The sequence below is a fragment of the Delphinus delphis genome, chromosome 1, assembly GCF_949987515.2.
Source record: "Delphinus delphis chromosome 1, mDelDel1.2, whole genome shotgun sequence".
Lineage (NCBI taxonomy): Eukaryota > Metazoa > Chordata > Mammalia > Artiodactyla > Delphinidae > Delphinus > Delphinus delphis.
Window position 1 is genome coordinate 180,545,731 of NC_082683.1, and position 23,581 is coordinate 180,569,311.

Consider the following 23,581-nt stretch of genomic DNA (forward strand, 5'->3'; position numbering starts at 1 on the left):
ACTTGTTAATGAATGGCTGTGTGTAGCAGATGAGGATTATGTTTGCTTGTGGGTTTGTGTGTGTTTATGGAGAAAAGGATAGCATATTTGTGTCTGACACTAACTAGAAGCTATTCTATGCTTAGAAAAAATATTAACTCATTTATTTCACTAAGAAAGCATCTGATGGCTTAGAACGTCTACCAATAAGCTTCATTTGTGCAGGGAGTTGAAAGATAATTGATTTATTTGATCAAGAGTTTTTCAAATTATAAAGCCTGAGATGTAAGTTGACTTGTTTCTTTGGAAAGAGATGATAGAATTAGATTTAAAAGTTAAGTATTTCTTTTAAAATAGTTTCCATTATTTTTCAAGTTTTCACATTATTTCCGTGCCATGTTTTAACCTTTGCTAAGCATCCCATTGCTGAATCCTTCAGATACGGATTACTTGGCTTGTGTATTCTGTTAGAAGCAGAGCCAGGGTGTAATCCAGAACCTGTGCCACTCACACTAGCATCCCTCCCCTTCCCCCCAAGAAAATGTAAAACCTGTTTCTCCTACAAAGAAACAACTGGGGAAGTTTTACAAATCAGGTTTTATTTTAACTGAATTAATAGGCTGGTCTTTGAGCTGTTAAGTCTAGTGAATGACAGAGTCATTTTTTCCAAACTACACACTCTTCTTCTCCACTTTTCTTCACACCCTCATCCTCCTGAAAATTGCATGGATTTGATGGGCTATTTCTTTGGCATCGCTCAAAGGACCTAAGTGAAGAAAAGCTAATATATGATCCCCTTTTATTTTTTCTATTGTGAGCATCTTAATTCAGAACTGTAAGGACACATGCTATTTTTTTTTCATGTTAAATGAAACCTAAAAGTATTATTAGCTTCTGCTTTGAATTCATTTTTATACTTATCTCAGGAGTTTTGTTAGTGATCTAGACATTTTGTAAATTAGGTCACAAGTGAAATACGTCCCTGGCATAGCTTGGCGAGGGCCCATATGACAGATTTAGCCTTAAATACTGAATATAAATGTTACTATTGTTGATTTGCCTTAGCATTTTTAAGGAAAGACACTGAAAGCCAAAATTCATGATAACTTTGTTATAATAACTGATTAATGTTATACAACCCTATTAAGTATAAAAATTATATTCAGGGCTTCCCTGATGGCGCAGTGGTTGAGAGTCCGCCTGACGATGCAGGGGACACGGGTTCGTGCCCCGGTCCGGGAAGATCCCACATGCCGCGGAGCGGCTGGGCCGGTGAGCCATGGCTGCTGAACCTGCACGTCCGGAGCCTGTGCTCCGCAACGGGAGAGGCCACAGCAGTGAGAGGCCCGTGTACCGCAAAAAAAAAAAAAAAAAAAAAAAAAAAAAAAAAATATATATATATATATATATATATTCAATTTCTAAATATGAAAACTGCTCAGTTTGGGGTTTAAAGACTGGTAGTAAAAGGAAACACCATTGAAGAAATACACAGAAAAAAGAACACGAGATAGCTTTGGACACATTCACTACTTAAATTTATAAACAAAAGTTTAAAAGCTTAAAAAACTTCCTAATGGATTTAGTGCATAATATAATCCCAGAAATATTTACATTACATTTTAAAAATCTTTCTTTGATAGGCTGCAAAACAATTTGCAACTGTGCTCATCAAAACACAATTTCGGGAGAAGCGCTGTAATTGTGATGTCAGTGCAATTAACAAATAAATACCCTCTCTCCACTCTGCATCGCTAAGTCATTCTTCTTCAGCTCTGTCTTCTCTTTCACAGACTTTGTAAAGATTTTTTCCAGCCTCACAGTTTACACCCTCACTTCCCATTCACCGACCCGCCTACGACTTTCTGGCTGCTTCTCCACCGATGCCCCTGAAACTACTCGTATTCACACACCAGCATCACCGCCCATGTCCCAGTTTCTAAGAAATTAAATCCCATGGACCAAGCTTGAGGATTTATTTTACTCCACCTCTCCCAGACGTTTGACTTTACTGACAACCTTCTTTTTGAAACTCTTTCCTCTCCTAGTTTCCATGGACCATGAAACCACCTTCTCTAGGCTTTCCTATCTGTCTCAGTCCTCTGGCTTCTCTTTCTCTGCTGGCTCCTTAGATGCTGGTGTTGGTATCTTTCTGGGAGCGATCACTCACTCCCATGGCTTAGTTTGTGCTCTGTAAGGTGGCGGGTTCTACGTCTGTATCTGCAGCTTTGCTGTCGTCTCTGCTTTAAAGACCCGCTTGTCCAACTCTGCACCAGATGCTTCCAACCCGTATCCCAGGCGTCTCAGACACAGCCTTACTGAAACTCAACTCAAAATCTTCCATTAACCTACTCTGCTCTTGTATTCCCTATACCAGTGAATTCTATCAGCTTTCACACAGTTTGTGTCTAGGGCAGAAACTTAGAACCTATTCTGAATTTCTCCATTTCCCTTACTCGGCATTCAGTTATAAAATATTCCTAAGTCTACAGTCTTTATATCTCTTGGAATATTCACTCCTGTCCACTTCCGTTGCCACAGCTTTGATGCAGCCTACAATAAAACCACCTGAGACTGTAATCGCCTATACCTCTGTGTCTTTCTTGCAAATGAGAGCTTCCTTTTTGAAAAGAAATTGATTTTGTATTTATTTAATTATTCAGCTATTTATGCCTTTCCACGAGACTTAAAGTTCAGTTAGACCTTGCTGATTCCACGTGACCTAAACTTAGGGCCTGATTGGTCAGGGTGAATGATGGTGACCATTTTCCCTTTGACAGGGGTACAATTTAGACCAATGAAACATAAAAAGGGTTTGGGGATACTTTGTCCTCAGTCTTAAAAAGAAACAAAGGGAAGACAAGGCCCCTTTCCTGTCTCTGGTTGATATTTTATGAGAAGGTGACACAGTCATTTTGAGAACTTGAGGGCAGTGAGGCCCAGACCCTGTGAATGTCAGAGAAAAAATATGGAAGGAACCTGGGCTCTGATACCATTGCTAAACCGCTAAATTAACCCTTTTCTGGAAAAAAATAAATTCCTTAGTGTTTATTCTGTTTGAGGGTTTTGTTGTTGTTAGTTGCAGCTGAAAGTATTTTCACAGCATTTTAAAGCATTTCGCAGGCTCCTAACCCAGGTCCTCATTTTGCATCCCTAAACTCTACTCTGAATGCCACACGGGGATCACTCACCAGCTGAAAGCTTGACAGTGGTTATTGTTGCCTGAAGATAAGAGTATATAATAGGAGGTCCTTCCACCAGCAGAGCAGTTTCCCTTCCAGAAACATTTCTAGCCCTTTCTACCTTACCTCTTGTTTTCACTTTCTGAAATGTACTAGGTTCTCCACTCGGGGCCACACTGTTCTGTTCTCTGAAAGACTTGTCTTCCCTTCCTGCACAACTCCAACGTGTCCTTCTCAACTCAGACATTGCTTTTTCCTGGGCATCTTCCATGATTACCCCAAGATTGGCTTAAGCACTCTCTGTTTTCATGGCCACTGTGTTTGGTTCCACTAAGGCACTTAGCACGTTGCCATGTGGTTATAGCCCAATGTTTAAAAGAATTGACTTTGAGCCCTGACGTCTGCATCCAAATCCTGTAGTCCTGGTCAAGTTACTTAATGTACCTTATTGTGGTTTCTTTATCTCTAAAATCAGGATAATAATTATACACACCCCATATGATTACAATGGTCGAAGAAGCTAATGTATATGGTACATTTTACACAGATATTGGAGATAGTCTATTATAGTGCTGGATACATGATAAGGGCTGTGCGCATGTTAGTGTTATTAGGACTGTATTATTATGACTGCATCTCTGTTAGGCTGGAAGTTGCTTGAGGTCAAGGACTGTGTATCCTTAGCATCAGACATGGCCTCTTATACACCATAGGGATTTGAAAATATTTATTGAGTGAATAAAGAGTGAAGTGTTTGTTTTTAATAAACAAAAAGACACCATTTGGGCTGTGTCCTTTACAGAGGCAAAGTCCCACTCTGTCACCCTCAGTTTGTTATTTTGAAAAATGAAAGAGTTAACTTTTGTCATTCCTCCAGTGATATTAAGGAATACAGTCTCTTGTGGAAAATTAACAAAGTATGATGAAAGACTGCAGAAGAATATACTCTAAGAGTGAAATAGAATTTCTCCAGGAATAAGCCTTTTGTTTGTTATATATATGTATACACACACACACACATACATATATATGTATGTATTTATATGTTACTTATGTTACTTTGCTGGTATTTTTTAAAAAGCAAAGCCAAATTTAAGAATTTTACAGTCAGGAGATGTTCATAATGTATTTTTCTCCAAATTTTGCTTTAATTAAATGATTAAAATCATTTAACTAAATTTCATACTATGGATGAATTATATAAACATATGGGGGCTAAAAACCCTAAAAAATAATCTTCTTTCATTGATTAGTAGACTTTTGTCTATTCATTTGGTATACTGTAAAGTAGTAATCAAAAACTTCTATGAAAAAAATTATATTTACACATTTTCAACTAAATTCCGATTTATCTCCTTAAATCAAAGACATTTATTTCCCTGCATTTGCTTATTCCTTACATGCAGTAGAAATGACACTAACTCTTTGGCCTAAAGACCATATCCTCTTTTTATGGATGTCTGAAGCAGTAGCTAAAACTCAGCATCACTTCCATTAGGTGATGGATGCTGTGTCCACATCTATAAAAAGTTATGTTTTCAGTAAAGACATTTAAGAATAAACTCACAAGTAGTGAGTAGGGGTTTTATATATCACTTTCTTGTGGGCTTCCCTGGTGGCGCAGTGCTTGAGAGTCTGCCTGCCGATGCAGGGGACGCGGGCTCGTGCCCCGGTCCGGGAAGATCCCTACATGCCGCGGAGCGGCTGGGCCCGTGAGCGGTGGCCACTGAGCCTGCGCGCCTGGAGCCTGTGCTTCGCCACGGGAGAAACCACAACAGTGAGAGGCCCGCGTACCGGAAAAAAAAAAAAAAAAGTTTCATGTATTAAGTAGATGATTAGGTAAGCTTTATTGTACCTTTCAATCCTGAAATTTTATGATTCTTTAAACAGAGCACAGTGTCCAACGTGGTCTTTTTACTAGTGGCTGTTTACAGCATCTGTATTATAACTGCATGAAGACTGGGGCCATGACGGCAAACATTTACCAGGTGTGCTAGGAAAGCGCCTGCAATTTCAAAATAATTCTATTCCAGAGTGAAAAAAAAGCTGCTTCGTCTTTCTCAGAAGTATAAAAATAAAACTTAAAAAAAATAACCTTTAATCGGGGAATAGTTTTAGATTCACAGAAAAGTTGCAAAGAGAGTTCCCATTTACTTTTCACTCAGCTTCCTCTAATTTTAGCATGTTACATAACCACGGTCCATTTGTCAAAACTGAGAAATAGTCATTTGGATTTCACCGATTTTTCCACCAATGTCCTTTTTCTGCTGCAGCGTCTAATCCGGAATACCACACTGATTACGCGTTATGCCTCTTTAGTCTCCTTGGATCTGGGACAGTTCTTAAGTCTTTCCTTGTGTTTCATGATCTGGAAATTTTTGAAGAGTTACCAGTCAGATGTTTTGTAGAACGGCTTTGAATCGGGGTTTGTCTGATGGACCGGTTGAGTTGTGATGCTCTTTCCTGAACATAGATGCTAATCATAAGTAATTTTCAAGAGAATTTTATTATTAAAACTAACTTCATTTAGGACTAATTTACAATAGTATCACTCAGCGTATGCAATTTCATTCTCACAGTGGTGCTGAAGCCTGGGGTTCTGTGACTCCCAATGACATATTTTCCACTCTGCAGCTAGACTGTTAACACAGGGCTCTGTCCTCATCTATGTGGCATTGGCCTCCCCTCTGCAAAATTCATGCAGTACCTACATCACAGATCCACTTACACAGATTTTAATGAATACAGATTTCCTTATAGAAACTTCCAGCCAGTATTTGCTGTAGCCTTTCTGTAGCTGTTGTTTCCTGCCTCAAAATTGCATCCCTGGCAATGAAAACAGCTACCTATTATTTGGAATGTTTACTATGACTCTGAGGCTTTACACATCCCTAATCTTCACCACACCACTGCCAGATAAGTCTTACCCACCCAGTTTTTAGATAAGAAGGCAAAGCTTACTCCCAGGACCTAAATCAAGGGGTGCGAGGCAGAGCCTCTGAGTCCCCTGCCCTGTTACCCTGGACCGCAGGAGCCCGCATTTTGTCTACGTGGCCATCCGGTCCACGATAATTCTATTATGCCTCCTGCCTAGCCCCCCACAGGACATATATTAAAGAAATAGTGATCTTGAAGAGATACTGCTTGGGAGAGAACTAGTGGAGCAGCGAGAGAGGGAAATGACCCATGTCAGTCAGAGACTGAGTAGAGAGTGTCAGGATGCTACATAAAGGGAGGACTAGGTAACTAAGCACCTCAGGGCCAGACTAGCAGGGTGAGGGCTTAATTGACATTAACTACTGTCGTCATCATCACTATTATTATCCCTGCTGCCATGTCTACCCTTGGAGGGAAGCTGCAAGTGATTTCAAGTATTTTCTCATTTTCCTAATGCTTCATTTTATATTCTTCATTTTTAAAAGATGTGGCTGTGTGTTCTAAGATACTCAATGGGTCCACTGTTCTGATTTATTATAAATATATCGGCACAGTATTTAAGCATCCACAAGTTTAGGGTGTTGTATAATGCGATCCTTACCTTCTGAAAACATAGCTGCTGTGTTCCTTTTTATATTTTTTCAATCTTTGTCTCAAAACCAATTAGCAGAAAATATAGAGATTAAATGTAGTTTTAAATAAATTTCTCTCAGACACACACGATTAATATTAATTTTCTAATTACAAATAGAATGGATTCATGATAACAATATAGACACAGAAATGTGTGAGTTAGATGGATAATAATGTAAATAGTTGATAATACTTAATAGTTGACATAATGAGGCATATGCTTCTAGACTCCTTTCCCCATGCATACACCAAAGTGACTGTATTTAATTTACCCCAAATTTTAATTGTACCATGTGCTGCAAAACCACACTATCAGAATTCCCACTCCATTTCTGGAGACTCTGCAGTGCCCCATTAGTTTGCATAATTCTATTAACAGTCATATAGCATGTGAATTTCACCTAACTGTTTCTCTAATCTGAATGCCTGATTTCAGTGATAACAATTTTTTTCCAGTCATCCTTGGAAAACTTTAAATATTTCTCAATTCTACTCACTTTAAGGACAGTAGTTTTGGACATGGAATTAACTTTTGTGAGAAACAGACGTCTAAGTTTTAAAGAAAATGTAATTTTGTTGAGGTAGGCGAGAGGTTGTGAAAGAAGTATTTATTATAGGGGAAGAAAAAGCCCAGCACTTTCTCACTAAATGTGCCTCAAATTTACCTTTATCTCATTCACATTTAACTTTCATTCTTTAAAAAGGTATATGACATTGATAATAACTCATTAACCATAAGAATCTACCTAATTTTGGCTTCACCTTCCTTCTCACTAGGATCAACGGTAATAGATTCTCATAAAGAGACAAAATGATGTAAAAAAAATGACAATAAATCTATGAGATTTCCCATAAGAATGATCTCAGCCCAAGTATGCTTTTGGTTCTATGATATTAACTGATATATTGGGCCAAGATCTGGATTTCCTTTGTCATAGATCAGGCATAAAAATTATTTTTCTATCTCTGTAAATTAGGTATGTCATGAAAATATGTTAATGAATTGATAATTCAAAACTCACGTGGTCTGTTTTCCCTGGACAGTTTTATCACTACAAAAAGAAGGCAGGCATCCCTATCCTATTTTATTTTATTTTATTATATATATATATATATATATATATATATATATATATATATACACACACATATATGTATTTATACATGTATATTTTTTGGCCGTGCAGCTTGCGGGATCTTAGTTCCCTGACCAGGGATCGAACCCGTGCCCCGTGCAGTAGAAGTGTGGAGTGTTAACCACTGGACCACCAGGGAAGTCCCCAGGCATCCCTACCCTTAATGCCCCCCCAGTGGCTACATTCCTGGTTCTAAAATGGGTGGGTTAATTTCTGTTGTTACTGCTGAATTCACTTAAAAGCGTCACTAAAGCACATGAGAAGCATGATTCCAGAACTTTGCCACTGACGAGAATATCATTCCTGCTTCAGAATTGAGGACTACACCTCAAACTTGAGGTTATAGATGCTCTGTGAGATTAAAATTGCACCTCAGTGTGAAAAGTAAGTAAGACATGGTTACAACGAGAAACAGGCCAGTAACAAGTCATTTTATTTAGGCCACTGCACATCCACCCTCCAATGTTGTAATCGTTGTTGCTGTGTTTTTTAACAACTTGATTCAGTCCAACCAGTTTCAGTTCAATACATGGAGAGTTGACGTGCTGTCTGGGCACCCAGGCTGGCACTGCACATGTCAAAGACTCAGGCCTAAGGAAGCCATGCCCTGAGGTTTTAAAAGGGTGACAATTTTAGCATAGCTTGAACCTAAGCCTACGGTGTTCTTTTGACTTTGGGGAATGCCTCAGCCCGTCGGTAAGGAGAAACAGTGAGCTGAATGTGAGTCTGGAAAGAGGCCATGCCTCTTTTGTACAATTGTCAAACTTAAGATCTGTGTCAGTGAGTGAGGGGTTCTGGAGTCGTGTGCTGGGTGATGGCCAGGAAGCTGGGTCCCAGATAGCATGGCACTGGTGTCTGAGCGCCTTTGGGAAGGGGCACCTGGGATTCAGAACCCATGGGACCCAGCCGTTTCCACTGCTTGCCCCGAGATGGAAATCGCAGATGATCGGTCATTGGGAAACCACGTGTTTTTGAGGTCTGGTATCTTCATGGTCACTCATAAGCCTTGTTTTGATAAAATATTTTCAAAGCCCTCCAAGGGATGGGGGGGCATGCAAAAGGAATATAGAAAATGCAGCATTGGATATGAAAAGCACATCCAAGCTAAGGGAACACGGAATGCTAATATTCTGGGTGTGGAACTCAGATTCTTTCCTTTCTTGCCCAGTACAAGTTGCATTAACCATAGAAAAAGTCTGCAAACCATAGAAAAAGTCTGCAAACATTCAAGACAGTAGGCACATATAGATTCTTACCCGACCCATGATGAAAACTAAAATGAGATTTTGTGTGCCAATTAAATAAACAGATGGTTCAGCCCTGAGAGCCTCTTCAAATGGTAGTTTTAACTACCACTGGATTCCTGACTCTCATCTGAAAATGATGACCACTGATGGCCACTGAGTGTGAAAGGCAGAGGGGTGGATGGGTGTTGCTGTACTGAACATTTATTCAACATCACCTGTGTGCTTGCTGTCCATTTTGGGAAGCCCTCTGCAGGTATTACTCCATCTAATCTCCTATGTACCTGGACATACATGAGGTGTGGTGGTTCTGTCTCTACATACAAGGAGAACAAAGCTCGCAAATACTGTTTAGCCTGTACAAGGTCCTAACTGGCTGAGCTAGGATTCAAAACCAGGTCAGTGTGAATACAACGCAAAGCCCAGTTCGTTATGGGTATAGTTTTACATTCTGTTCTTCAATGCATGACATAAATAGAGATGTACGTGAAAATTCAAAAGCACATGAAAATGACAAGAGGAACCACAATACCATTTCATCTTATGAAATGAGAAATGACACATACCATATATTACAATGAGTTTCAAAATTATATTGCTCAATGTTGTCTTACCAAGTACAAAATATACTAAGACTAAAACCCAAGATATTTATTATTTACCTTCCATAAATTAGCCACTGTATAAAATACAAGGGATGACGATTCACCAGCACCTTTAAGAAACACAAATAGAGTTAACAAGTCAAATGCCCAAAGGTGATAATCATGGTGATGATGACAAAAACAGTGATTAGTATCATTTTTTGAGTTCCTAAGTGAGGAAGGGCTCAATGACTACTTAAGGGTTCAGTGCACTTAAGGGCTTCACAGACATTGTCTTACCTAATAGCCATACAGCCCTAGGAGCAGATATTATAGATTAACGGGAGAAGAACTGAGGTTCAGAGAGGGTATGTCACTTTTCCAAGGTCACACAGCTAGAGAGTGGCAATGGAGAGATTCAAACCCTCCTGTGCTGGTTCCAAACATCTATGATCTTAACTGGAACATTCCATGTAAAGAGATAACTAACTAGATAAGTCGATCTATGATATGCATCCCCAAGAGTGCTACACATTATTATTATTCTAAATGTTAGAAGACTTTGGTGGCCTGAGGGGACCAGGAAAATTGTCATGAAGTTGGATTTTGAATCAAGTCTTGGGGAAGGCTATGAATCAGGGTCATTCAAAGAAGGAAAGATATCCCAGACTAGGGTAAAATTAAACTGAAAGGGAGAGAGGCGGCGTGTGCTGAAATCCTATTGGGTGACAATAAATTGCGTTTGAACTGAATTTGAAATGAAATAAGTGATTTCATTAAAGAATATTGATAATGTTATTGAAAAGGCAACTTGGAGTTAGAGTGGGAAGGACTTTCAATAATAATAGTAAAGATTCTGGAATCTTCTACTAAAATATTTTAGCAAGAATGAAGCATATCACTACATGGTAAAAGTGGACTCGCGACACTACCTAAAATGCACGGGGAGTGGAGGGGGACTTCCCTGGTGGTCCAGTGGTTAAGACTCCACGCTCCCAGTGCAGGGGGCACAGTTTTGATCCTTGGTCCAGGAACTAAGATCCCACGTGCCACATGGTGTGGCCAAAAAAATAAAATGCATGGGGAACGGGGGAGTCACGGTTTAGAGCTGAGTATAAAGGTTGGTGAAATAGGATAGGATAAGTAGTCAGACTAGGGGAAAGCGCAGGGAAAAGGACAGAAGCCCAGACCCCAGATACTAGATATTCACGGACTATGTACCAAAGTTCGAGAATAAAGTGAAATGGTTACCCTGTATCCTGCAGTCCCAGGAGGTGGCCTTATGTGGTTAGTAAAAACATGCAAGAGCTTTGGTGTCTGGTAGGCCTGGGCTTGAGTTTCTGCACTGTTACTTATCACTCTACGTATTCATTGAATTCAATTTATACAAACTGTCAGCCGCCTTATTTCTAAAACAAGCGTAATAACACCACCCAGAGATATTCTGAGGAGAGTAGGTATTCCAAAAACATTCCTCTTTTTACTCAAGAGAGAGAAGGTTCCTGACATAAAAAGCCACGAGAAACCGACCCAATATGAATCTTTCTGAAAACGTTCAATACAAATGATCTCATGACCTTTTCCAGGGTAGTTAATTTATGGATGTTCATATATTATTTTAATATTTTCTATATCATAAGCTAATTATCTTTAGCTAAGACCTAAGACCGTTGGTAGAAATCCTCAGCATGGAAAATGGTTACCGACCAGGGCTGAAGTGTGTCGGTTAACATGGCAAAGGTAGCAAAGCTCACCTGTACGTTTCTGTGTTCTCAGGCGTGAACTTTCAGGAGACTTCAAGTGTGATATTAAGGAAGTTACTTAACTTATTTAGCTCAGAACATTTGCTTGCAAAGGGTGGTATGTGGTATGTCATAGTGGGAGAGTAACATCTGTGGGTGATGATAAAGAGCTGTGTGCTTTGTGAAATATCCTCACCCCCACTCTGGTCATTTCATAATCTTGAGGTTAAAGGAGTGTGAATTCTATTTACAAATAAGCACGTTTGTCTTACTTTTCTCTTTGGAACCTGTTTTTTCCAAGTTGCATTATGTAATGAATGAATCCAGTTTCACTGCGAGCCCAAGAGAGGGTGACTTTTTATGTTACTGAAGAGACGATTGGATTTAACTTTTTTTTTCTCACTAAAATATGATTTGCGGGCTTCCCTGGTGGCGCAGTGGTTGAGAGTCCGCCTGCAGAAGCAGGGGACACGGGTTCGTGCCCCGGTCCGGGAAGATCCCACATGCCGCGGAGCGGCTGGGCCCGTGAGCCATGGCCGCTGAGCCTGCGCGTCTGGAGCCCGTGCTCCGCAACGGGAGAGGCCACAACAGTGAGAGGCCCGCGTACCGCAAAACAAACAAACGAACAACAACAAAAAAAAGAAAAAAACATATGATTTGCAAATGCCTTTCAAAACGAAGTGCTTCCAAGCGAAACAAATCATCGTCCTAATCCTCAATCTTCTCTTTGAAACACCTTTCCACTGAAACAAAAACAAATCACCCTGAACTTCAGTTTTGCTGCAGGAGCTCATTGTCTTATCAGCCGGCTTCACCATAAACTATAAACTAGAGAAGTTGTGGTTTAACTCCGAGATGGGGCTGCTGCGGCCGTTGCCATGGCAACCCGCTGCACCATTTGCAAAGGCTTGTGCGCTTAACCGCACCAGCTACACCTCTTCCTTTCCTATAAAGACTCAGAAAAAGAAAAACAGAAGTACCCCGAGGAGGAGAAACCACAAGAGCAGAAAAGCCACCGGTGTGCTCTTCACTGTGCAAACAGCCGTCTGGCGAGGAGAGCGTGTTGAAAACCTATTCTATCTGAAAGGGGAGCTTTTCCCGTTAGGCGCGGTTCCTTTAATGATTTTGAAAGTCAGTCGAGTGTTTCTCTTCGGAGTTTTCAGCAAGGGGAAATGAGAAGAAGTTAGTAGCGCGTGTATCAGACTTTGCTTTTATTTCCCTTCCCTTCTGGGCAGCCTCGGCCGACCCTGGGATGCTGTTTGCAACTCTGCTCCAATAAAAATTCATTTAAAATAAATAAATAAATAAACCAACGGAAGACCAGTTGGTTAGGCGGAGTCCCTACAGTCTAGCGTGGATCTTCTGTTTAGCTCTTGTTATCTTGTACTTAGTTCACCAAAAAAAAGAGTATGATTTAGATTTCACTCCTGATTCGTCTAAAACAATCTGCGGATGGTGTTGCCGGTCTCTGGCCTTGACGCAGAACTGAGTCAACGCGCAGCCCCGCCCCCAGCTTTCAATGACCCGCCAACCGGGAACCTGCCCACCGTGTCTCTCCCTCTCCCCACTTGTTTTAGGAAACGTAGGTTTGATCAGCACGGTCTTTTTTGTTTGTTTGTTTAGTTTTAAAGCATGCCCGTAATAACAGTAAACCATTTTCAGGCGTGTTCTATTTTTCCTTCCTTGAGGATTTGGGTAAAAATACTGAAGGATAAGGTCCCAGCTTGGTTTTAGTTTGTCTGAGGTCTGTTCACATCCCCTCCCCGCCTTCCCAGCTTCTCCACCCTCCAACTTTTCTCTAAATAAGAATCTACCTCTTTTAATTTGCACTTTTTAAAAACACATTTCAATGTGGGACTTAACTCTGAATCCCATTTTGATGGTCCACACGTGATATTTGACTCATTTGGGGTCTGTTTAGAGTAACTGCTGGATTTAGCGTTAAATATCTTTCCCTTATGGCAGTGTGTAGTTGAACAAGTGTGACGCTCTTTAAAGTCAGATCTGCATTTAAAACCAAACTCCTCTTGCAATGAGCTCTTTAGCCTTGCATAGATTTATTTATTGAGCCTTCCTCTGTAAAAAGAGGACAATGCTATCTACTTTGTGGGGTGTCTGATTAAATGAAGTAATACATACATTTATTTATCATAGTGCCATTCACACAGGAGCCGGTTATTAAATAGTAAAAACTATTAATAGTACTAAAGACACTAGTAAAATAATTTCACGACTTGTGCAGACATCCTTCGATGACTCTTTGAATTTCTTTGACTACGATCTTACCCTATCCTAGAGAAAGCAAAGAGCTACAAAAGCATGCTTACTAAGAGATTAATACAATTAAAAAGTTTTTGCTATCTGGAGTATATTTTATAAATGTGGTGTTTATCCCTGGATTTCAATAAAGGAAAACAGACTTTTTCATAAGAAATAAAAAGACATTTAATACATAAATAAACCTATTCTGAGAAATGTTTTTATAGAGTCAATGTGTGAGGAAGTATTTTCACCAATTATTCTTAACCCTGGTTCCCCACCATCATCAGAGCTTTAAGAACATACCAGCCCACAGATCCCTGCACACGGGGAAAAAAATGGGTTTTTGTCAAATGCTTTTGAGAGATTCTGGGTTAAACAGCTGCATAAATTTTCTCTTTGCCTTTACTATATTAACACACTTTATATATCTCTCCAGGGGACATGTAGCATGAAGTACTTCTGAAAAAAAAATTGACTATGGGCCATTTTAAGACATTCAAGTCTGAATCAAAGACTCCAGGTTGGCCATCAATACCCAAGAAGTGATAATCTCGTTTATTTTTCCCCCCATGACTTATAGATACATATTTTAAGATAGAAAGTAAGGCAAAATAACCAATCTTTTATAGATGGTCATCTTGCATTTATTATTATTTTTTTTATTTGTTAGTTAATTACAATGGCTAAAATTGATAGCATGTTTCAAGCCAAATATAAAAGACATGTAAATGCACGCCTAGTTTTAGAGGTGGATGTGTGTGTACTCACACGTGCTCACGTGTGAACAAGAATATTTGTGATGTGGCACATGACAGTTGTTTGGGAGACAGCCAGATATGATTGGGTTATTTATTTATTTATTTATTTAAAATTAATTTTTATTGGAGTAGAGTTGATGTACAATGTTGTGTTAGTTTCTGCTGTACAGCAAAGTGGATCAGTTATGCATACAAATATATCCACTCTTTTTAAGATTCTTTTCCCATATAGGTCATTACAGAGTATTGAGCAAAGTTCCCTGTGCTATACAGTAGGTCCTTATTAGTTATCTATTTTATATATAGTAGCATGTATGTGTCAATCCCCATCTCCCAATTTATCCCTCCCCCACCCCCTTTCCCCCTTGGTAACCGTAAGTTTGTTTTCTACATCTGTGACTCTATTTCTGTTTTGTAAATAAGTTCATTTGTACCACTTTTTAGGATTCCACGTATAAGCGATATCATATGATATTTGTCTTTCTCTGTCTGACTTACTTCACTAAGTATGACAACCTCTAGATAGCTAGATATGATTGCTGTATTTAAAAAATTAAGAATTTAAAAATTTTATTCCACTCAAAGGCCAAGTGCATTTGCCTTATTTATCCTTAACTGAATTTTACAAATTGATACCTTTCTTTCTTATTTGTGTTTTTTTTCAAGTGTGTGTGTGTGTGTGTGTGTGGAGAGTTTACACAGGACTGTAAGTTCTATAGTAAAAGACAATCCTTTGCCCCCATCCCACCCCTCATCCTCCATCTTTCCAGAAGCAAACACAAAGATATTTCACCATTTCTAAACGGTGTTGTCTGTTGTTCTGCAGTTTCTTTTTCTTTTTTCCAAAGATTTTAGCCAGTATCCATTGACTTCCTTTCTTCTTCTTGGAATGTTGCTTTTTAATACCCCTTGTTTTGTTCACGCATGCAACGTTGTCTCATTTCTGAGAAGATGAATTATAGTTGGTTTTAGCGGTTTGTGTTCTCCTTGAACTGTCTTGTTCCTCCCAGGTCTGTCTTCTGTTTATCTTGATCTCAGTCCTTCTTCTTAGAGGCTTCAGTCTAAGTTTCTTGGAAGTCCATTGTATTTCAGAGTGAGGTTCCCCAATAGGTATGTTGAAATTCTGTCATAATTGATGGAGCTTATAAGTCATGGGTCTTACTAAATTGCATGAAATCAGAAAGGCATTTAAACTCAATGAGACTTAGTTTCCTTATCTATCAAAGGAGCTCCATGTCAATAGGTATTAAAATCCTATGTTTCTATACCAGTTGAAATGTCTAAAATTATTTTCTGGTGGTCAGCAGCAACTATTTTATCTGCAGGACTCCAGGCACTTATAACAATACAAGCAATGTTTTAACACAAATCCTGCATGAAGCATAAGAAAACTAGTATTGGATAGACTCCTGCACACCTACCACTTCCTAGGTGTGTGACTGATGAAGCTCCTTGAAGTATCAGTTTTGTTCCCTATAAAATAGGAAAAGTAATTGCTAACTCATTGACTTGCTGGGATGATTAAGGGCAAAAACATGTAAAGAGGTTTGCATAGTGTCTGATACGTAACATTTCAGAAAACTCTTGCTATAATTATTATATTTACTGGTGGAGGGAAGGAAAGGCTACTTCCTATGATTCTCTGAAATCCAGCTAACGCTTTGTTTGTCATTTGCACGAAGGACTTACTCCACAGGTCCTTAGTAATTTCATGCATTTATTGGATTTGCTGTTTGTGGACCATATATCACATTTACAGAATAAGTAAAGGTAGAATCCTTTTATTTTTATTTATCTGCTTTATTATTATCCTGCCTTAGTAAGCAAGGAAAACCATACATATCTGTTTTAGTTAACCTGTGTTTTTTGTCTTGATTTGTTTTTTCCATTTTTGTATTGCCTTTATGTTTATGGAGGTCAGGTGTGCATTCTCAACCTTCAAAACATGAGACCATTCATTTTAGGCTGGATGCTGAAAATCAGCATTTATTTCATCTCTTCTGTTTCACCCTTCTGTCCTTGTACTTTTCTCAGATTTGCTGAACTAGACAGATTTAATTCTCTTTGGAAATGGTGTTCCATTCCTTCTGAGGAAGTGGGGGGTCAGGGTGGTGGGCGGTGATGGGAACAGTTGGTATTCAAAGCCCAAGCATGTCTTTTGAAATGTCATTTTCACTCAATTGATTCCTAGTTTTTGCTGAAATCTCTGATGGGGGACTTAGGGGTGCAACTTCAAGGTAGCTTTGATTTGCAATCACTTGAACATTTTGAGTTGTAAAAGAAACATATTGGGAAAGGTAAATTCAATAACAAGACACGTGTTAGAATAACACAGCTCTGAAGATCAAGTGGTCTGTTAACTACATTTTCATTTGTTTAATGTACCTAGTCAATTCCATGGGAGATTCACAACAGCAGGATTATAATGCTGGGAAATGATTTGCAGATTTTTGGTGCTATGGTGCCACCTACTGGAAGATTTATAAATAGTCCTTTGTCTAAATAATGAAAACAGGCACTTAACGTATGTTAAAAAATGGTGTAGAAAATATTATCCCGAGGAGTAAAAGTCAAAGGATAATATATAGAAACACAAGGTATATAACAGTGCTTTCTTTTATTATATTTATTGGATGTGATGTGTGTGTAGAATCTAAGAGACCATTCAATGCAGTTCACACTTTGAGAAATCCTGACACCTTCTCTTTACTGTCACACCCTAAGCCTGTGACCTCCTATTTCCTGCCGCTATTTCACATATTTTTCTTTACCTGTTTTCCACACCCTCACAGCATTGTTCGCATATAATGTCTACACATTGTAATGCTATTTATATTAATACAATCTCCTAATTTTAAATAGGTATTTATTGTACATAGTTATTAAGTGCTTTAGGTAGATGTTTTATTTGCTTTTCCAGGTCTATTTGACTCCACTATCAGTAGATGATTGCTTTCTAGTCATACATAAACTTGGGTATAAAGACAGCAGGGCTGTCCACCTACATCAGGCAACAGACGTAACCACATTAACTTTGCTGGCCGAGCAGATCCCTCTGTGACCAAACCCAGCAGCCAAGTGGGTAGATCGTGATATAGTTAAATACCTCATACAACCCGTCTCATCAGGTCTTCCTGTTTGGTGATGAGAATTCAGCACAGTCCCCTCTGTCTATGATTTTGCTAATGTTCTGATAATGTCTGAAATGCAACGGACACTTGCAGAATTACAAAACGTGATGAGACATTGACAAATTATGCAGACATATGGTAATATTGTCTCCTCTAAATATTTAAGTAACTTCACCCATCCTCTACTTTATCATGTTTTTGTTTGTTTGTTTTTGTTTATTTTTCGCCAGACGTCGGGGCTTGTGGGATCTTAGTTCCCTGATCAGGGATTGAACCTGGGTCCTCGGCAGTGAGGGCGGGGAGTCCTAACCATTGGACCACCAGGGAATTCCCATCTGCTACTTTATCTTGTGTGGAGAGACAGTCTCTGCAGAAGTATTTGTCAGTGCACATTAATATAAAAGTCAGCACATTATTTGGGGGCTGGATATGTCCTTTAGATATTACTTAGATTTATAACTAGTCTATTTCATGTAGATTGTCTTTATATGTGTTCCTACTTTCCGAATTGTAGTTAATTTTTTGATGTTTTAAAAACTAATTGAAATATTTTTAAAAAATGTATGTAGTCTAGTGGATATAGCTTATTGAAATGAAAGTGTCATTTCCAGTTACATTGCTGTAGTGCCTGAATATTTTCTTAAAAATGTTGGCTTAAATTTGGGAATGGCTTACATTTGTAAAATTTTATTTTCAAGTGCTTCTATCCTATATTTTGAGTGCTTAAATAATTTTCACATGATTTATCATGTTGACTAAAAGTGTTACAGGGACTGCAAATCTGCTTATAGGGATTTTGTGACCATGAGAACAAGCGGTTTTAGTCTTACACTGAGTATAAACTGTGTTGCCGAGGGCTTGGAATTTTCTTTCAAAAAGATAGAAGGCTCTGTGTGTGTGTGTGTGTAATACTCTATAAAAAAATGAAATAAAACATAAGCATCTGTGTTTTAATACACTAAAAATCACTGAGTGGACAAATTTAGAATCAGCTTCTGAGATAAATGGATAGAAAAGAAAATGCATATTCAATTTGAGAAGCTTTTATGGGAAGTAAACAGGAACAGAGAAGAAAGGAAGTGTGATCAATGTTTAGATATTATGTTGTGTTCCATGGACGCTGAATTTTGTTGCATTGAAGGTTAAAGGATTTGGGGAAATGTTAGATATGAGACCATGATTAGACCAGAAATATGTAGATATAGGTACAGATAGATAACCTAGAGATATATAGATATACAGGTATGTTATTATTCTATTCCCGATCTCCAGAAACCTCTTCACAGCTAAACAAGAGATGTGTGAGTTGTAATTCTTTTGATGTTACTGTTGTTTGGTTGCCTTTCCTGTCAAAATAATATCCTGTAGTAAGTTAAATTGACACACCACTGAATTTTCTGATATTGGTCTGTACCATACAGAGAGCATTCACTTAGCAAACTATAATTTAGTCTGAACGTCTATATTTAGGGTCAAGTTTATTTTAGCCTTCGTAACACTATGAGTCATTTACTCTGAGGTCCGATCCTGATTAAGATGCTTTTTTACTCAGCTTCTGAGCTTTACATAAACACTGACCTCTATGGAACCTAAAACACTGGCTAAAAGAATTTCCTGGCTGAAAGGTCAAATGGAGAGAAAGCCTAGAGGGCCAAGTTGATGGGGAAAGCAGGATGCCGGAGGGTGGAGAGATGGCCTGCGGAGTCAGACGGGCTCAGGGTCAAGCCCTGGCTAGCCTGGACCAGCCCTGAGAGCTTGGTCAAGGCATCCGTCTTCTCTGAGCTCCTGAGGGTTGCTTTGATGCTTCAGAAAGAAAATACAAGCAAAAGCCTTAGCGTACTGCCTGGAACCCAGTAAACAATACACATTAGTAATTAGTAATAAAATATTATTTCTGAAATGTTCTTTAAAAAAGACAAATCTCTAGTAACTGTCTTCTTCATTTTGGTGACTTAGCTTGCTCTCATTTTCCAAACTTAGACTAAAATACTGAACATCATCTATTTCCTTTAAAGAAATGCATTGCTTTCAAACCAGTTGGAATTAAATGAGTATCTCTGGGGCATTTGACACAAATGTGGCCTGATAAGTGGTCTACTGGTTGGAAACATTTCTAGCATATTTATTCTAGTCTTCATAGTTCTTAGGTGAAAAAGAAATAGCTTCCTTGTTGTGCCATCATTTCTTTTCTCATGTCCACAATAAATATGTGATAAATTATAATTCCTTGTTATAAAATGCTCTATGTCATTTGTGTTACGTATTTTAGTGGCAAAAAATTAATAGATCAGAACAATAGATTAGAGTGGTCTGTGGAATTAGTGATGGAGCTAGTATGGGTACCATTAAGATTTCTCTTTTCTCTGTCATCAAATCTACTATTTGATTTTTCCTCTATATTAATTGATTCCATCACTCAGGACAACATTCAGTCTCCTCACCTAGTCTCTAATGCTCGCTCTTGGCTTTTGTCCCAAAGCTGCTGTTTTCAGGTCTGATTTCTCCCTTGCATTTACTCATGCTCAGAATCATTCAGTAATGACTTGTGGACCACATACTATGAGCAAGACTCTTTGCTATGTAGCCAAAGCTTCTTCTCTTCTTCAGCATCCTTATCTTGTGGGATTCTTGCTGACCTCAGGTGGACAGGATTTTATTTATTAGTCATAATAAAGTACATCTATGACTTAAATGTCTGTGCAGACCACTGAAGATTAAATCTCTATCTCTATCTCTATGTCTTATGGGTTATGAGCTTTTCCAGGGAAAAGGACCATACCTTCATCATGTTCAAAAGCAGCCACTAATAGCATGCCAGCAAAACGATACATCTTTCTGGGACCTGACTGAATCAAGTGAACTTGTCTGAAGTTCCAAGGATTTAAGTGTTTATACCGAGAAGCGGCACATCAGAATAGCTTTAGATACTTAAAACCTTATAGATTTCTCAGATGAAGAAGAGGGGTGTCTTCTATGACATGTGTTCATACACTTAAACTAACTTGAATATTTTGAATGTGGCAATATGCTAAATTCTTTATGAACAATTACCACGAGGGCTATTTTTTCTTCACTTAAAACACAAGACGTTAGTTACTGATAGGCTGATATTTTATTTCTCTTATTACTTTTTTTTTTTTTTTTACAAATCAACACAATTCTAAGAACTTTATTTAGAAGGAAATAAGAATAAACGAGAGGAAAGGGAAGACTATTAACAGGAAGATAAAAACTTTAAAAAAAATTTTTTTAAAGTCATTTTATATTATGGGATAGAAAGATAAAAGCTGACTAAAAAGGAGAGACAAAAATGCAAATAATATAAATTTAAAGCAATTTTAAGTATGAATGGTTAAGAAAAAGTAGAATCAACTCTACTTCAATAAAATAAATTTAAAGAAAAGGAAGAAAACATAGAGAAGTATAATAAAGTATTTTATATATTTTTAAAAATATATTTTAATTACACATATTTATATAATATATATTTTACATATACATATATAAAATACAAAAATACATTTTATTTTGAGGAATAAGCCAGGAAATGTGATTGACGAATACTGGGTCATATACCTCTGATGGTGCTTCTGAGGGGAGAGAGTTTTTTCAGATCAGTTTATTCTCAGAAAATAAAATCTCAAGGCAGGAAGTACCTTAAATACTCACGCACCCATACTTCCATCTGCTGCTTGCCGCCCTTTCACAAGGTGAGTTGACTGTCATTTGGGGGAGAACTTTATGATCTCTTTATTTAATTGTCTCTTACTAAGATGGCGGATGGATCCACGTCTTACTCGATGTGGATGGAATCCAGTTCCCATCACGCCAATAAAGCCGGTTTTCCCAACATTCCCACAGACCCTAGTGATCAATCCAGTGACCCATGTTAGTACTCGTCTTAGTTCAATCATTTCCTTCTTGAAACAACCCTCGCTCTGAAGTCTTGTTGACTTCGATCTCTCCACTGCATGGAATGTTAGGTCGCCTTTGCTGGGCTCTCCTTCAACATTAACCTTTAGGGTTCTATCCTGGATGCTCCTCTTTTATATGACTTGGAATCGTCACCTCCACAGCTGTAATATCTGTCCATATGCTGATCTGCAGCCTCAGCCCAGATGTATAGCCTGAGCTGCTCACCTCCACAGATAGCGCTGCTAAGCGTTTTCACGCAGAAGTCTCAGGCGTATCAGATGCTCCCCTCCCACCTGTTTTCCTTTGTTCTTTCACTCAGTGAAAGCATCCACAGTCTCCCTACTGCAGTTCACTAAGATGTTCAGTTATCAACTTGAGTGTCTTTCCAATTATTCCTCCTCCTCCTTGCATTCAAAGCTTTACAAAACCTTGATGACTACTTCCTAAGTGTTTCATGAATCCCATTTTTTTTTTGAGTTGTGGGTACCATTTTCCTCACGTAGGACATCATCCTTCTCATATGCTTTTCTTTAAGTCTCCTCATTTTCCTGTTCCCAGCTTTGTCTTCTGATAATCTATCTTCCATTTCATAACAAGACTGATCGAAAATTGAAATGCTTCTCCATTAGACCTCCCCTTAACACCTCTTGCCGATGGCTAAAGCCTGCAAGATAAATCCCAACTTCTTCTTATTCTAGGACTAAGGTAGCTGTCCATAATCCTTGAGGTCACAGACTAAATGTACCCACAAAACCCTCTCTAACACCTCCTCCACCAGCCAGCCACCAACCCTGGGAGTCTGAATTAGGTGATCCTCATAGTTGTTTCTGTATCACATTTCTTCTCATCTGTCATCACACTGTATGGCTTTCTTTCTTTTCTTTTCTTTCTTTCTTTCTTTCCTTCCTTCTTTCTCTTTTTGTCTCTCTTCCTTCCTTCCTCCTTCCTTCCTTCCTTCCTTCCTTCTTTCTTTCTTTCTTTCTTTCTTTCTTTCTTTCTTTCTTTCTTTCTTTCTTTCTTTCTTTCTTTCTTCTTTCTCTTCCTTCCTTCCTTCCTCCTTCCTTCCTTCTTTCTCTCTTTTCTTTTTTTTTGTTCTATATCTCACATTGAACTAAGCTCACTGGGGGCAGAGAATTTCTATAACTCGATCGTATTTTATCCTAGAATGTGGTATAATGTCTAGAATATAGTAAGTACTCAATCAATAATCATCATCTCAGTAAAGGAATGCATTTGGGAAAATTTTTCCAGAAGTCTTTTCAAAGTCTTTTGCAGACTTGAAATTAATTCCAAAGCTCTCTTTTTTTCTATTATTTTTATTTTACCTGAGAATTCAAAAACTAATAGCATAGTTTTGACATACTTGGGCTTTGTAAGCATGATATTAAGAGAAGGACTATGGTTTCACCAGGGTAAAATGTACTGAAAATTGTCACTTTGTGAATGTGAATTAACATAGGGATGCTGTTTGTATATACATATATATATATATATATATACACATAAATCTAACTTATATTTACATATGTATGTATGAAGTTTGAAACTTTCTAAGAGATGTTTGTTTTCCTTTTTGCAGGAGGACACGCCTTTTCTTCCACTCAAGGTATTTACATTTTACTTATTCTTGCCAAGTTTATATATTTAACATTGATAGAATTTTCTATTATTTTCTTGGGAAATCGTTTTGTAAGGACAACTTTATAATCGTGAATAGTCCTTGACATTCTCTTGTTCTTAACATTCCTGCTTGTAAGATATAAAGTTTGATAACTACCTGAACATATTTTTATTTGTAGACATATTATTGTGTATAAATTATAGCTTTTCTTACACCTGACAGTAAATCACATAACAGGTTTCCAATCTCTTTTTAAACTTTGCCACTATAAATAAGTCAATTTATTTTAGTTAGATTGCAAAACTTCATAGTTAAGGAACTATATGAGAAATTAGAATTCTAAGCGTAACTTTATATATCTATATAAATTCCTGCAAGAGAAAAGTTTTGACAATATTGAGATATTTTGTAATAATCATTTCTAAATTCGATTGTACAACTGAATTGTCTTAACAAG

At 38.1% G+C, this 23,581-nt stretch overlaps 1 protein-coding gene across 1 annotated transcript in view; it reads left to right on the forward strand.

The window, feature by feature from the left end:
• PTPRC (protein tyrosine phosphatase receptor type C) overlaps positions 1–23,581 on the forward strand; it is a 123,141-nt gene that overhangs the window by 31,593 nt on the left and 67,967 nt on the right. The window contains exon 3 of the mRNA XM_059998794.1: positions 23,083–23,109. Within this exon, the coding sequence (XP_059854777.1) occupies positions 23,083–23,109 (27 nt within the window). The remainder of the gene's footprint in view (positions 1–23,082; positions 23,110–23,581) is intronic.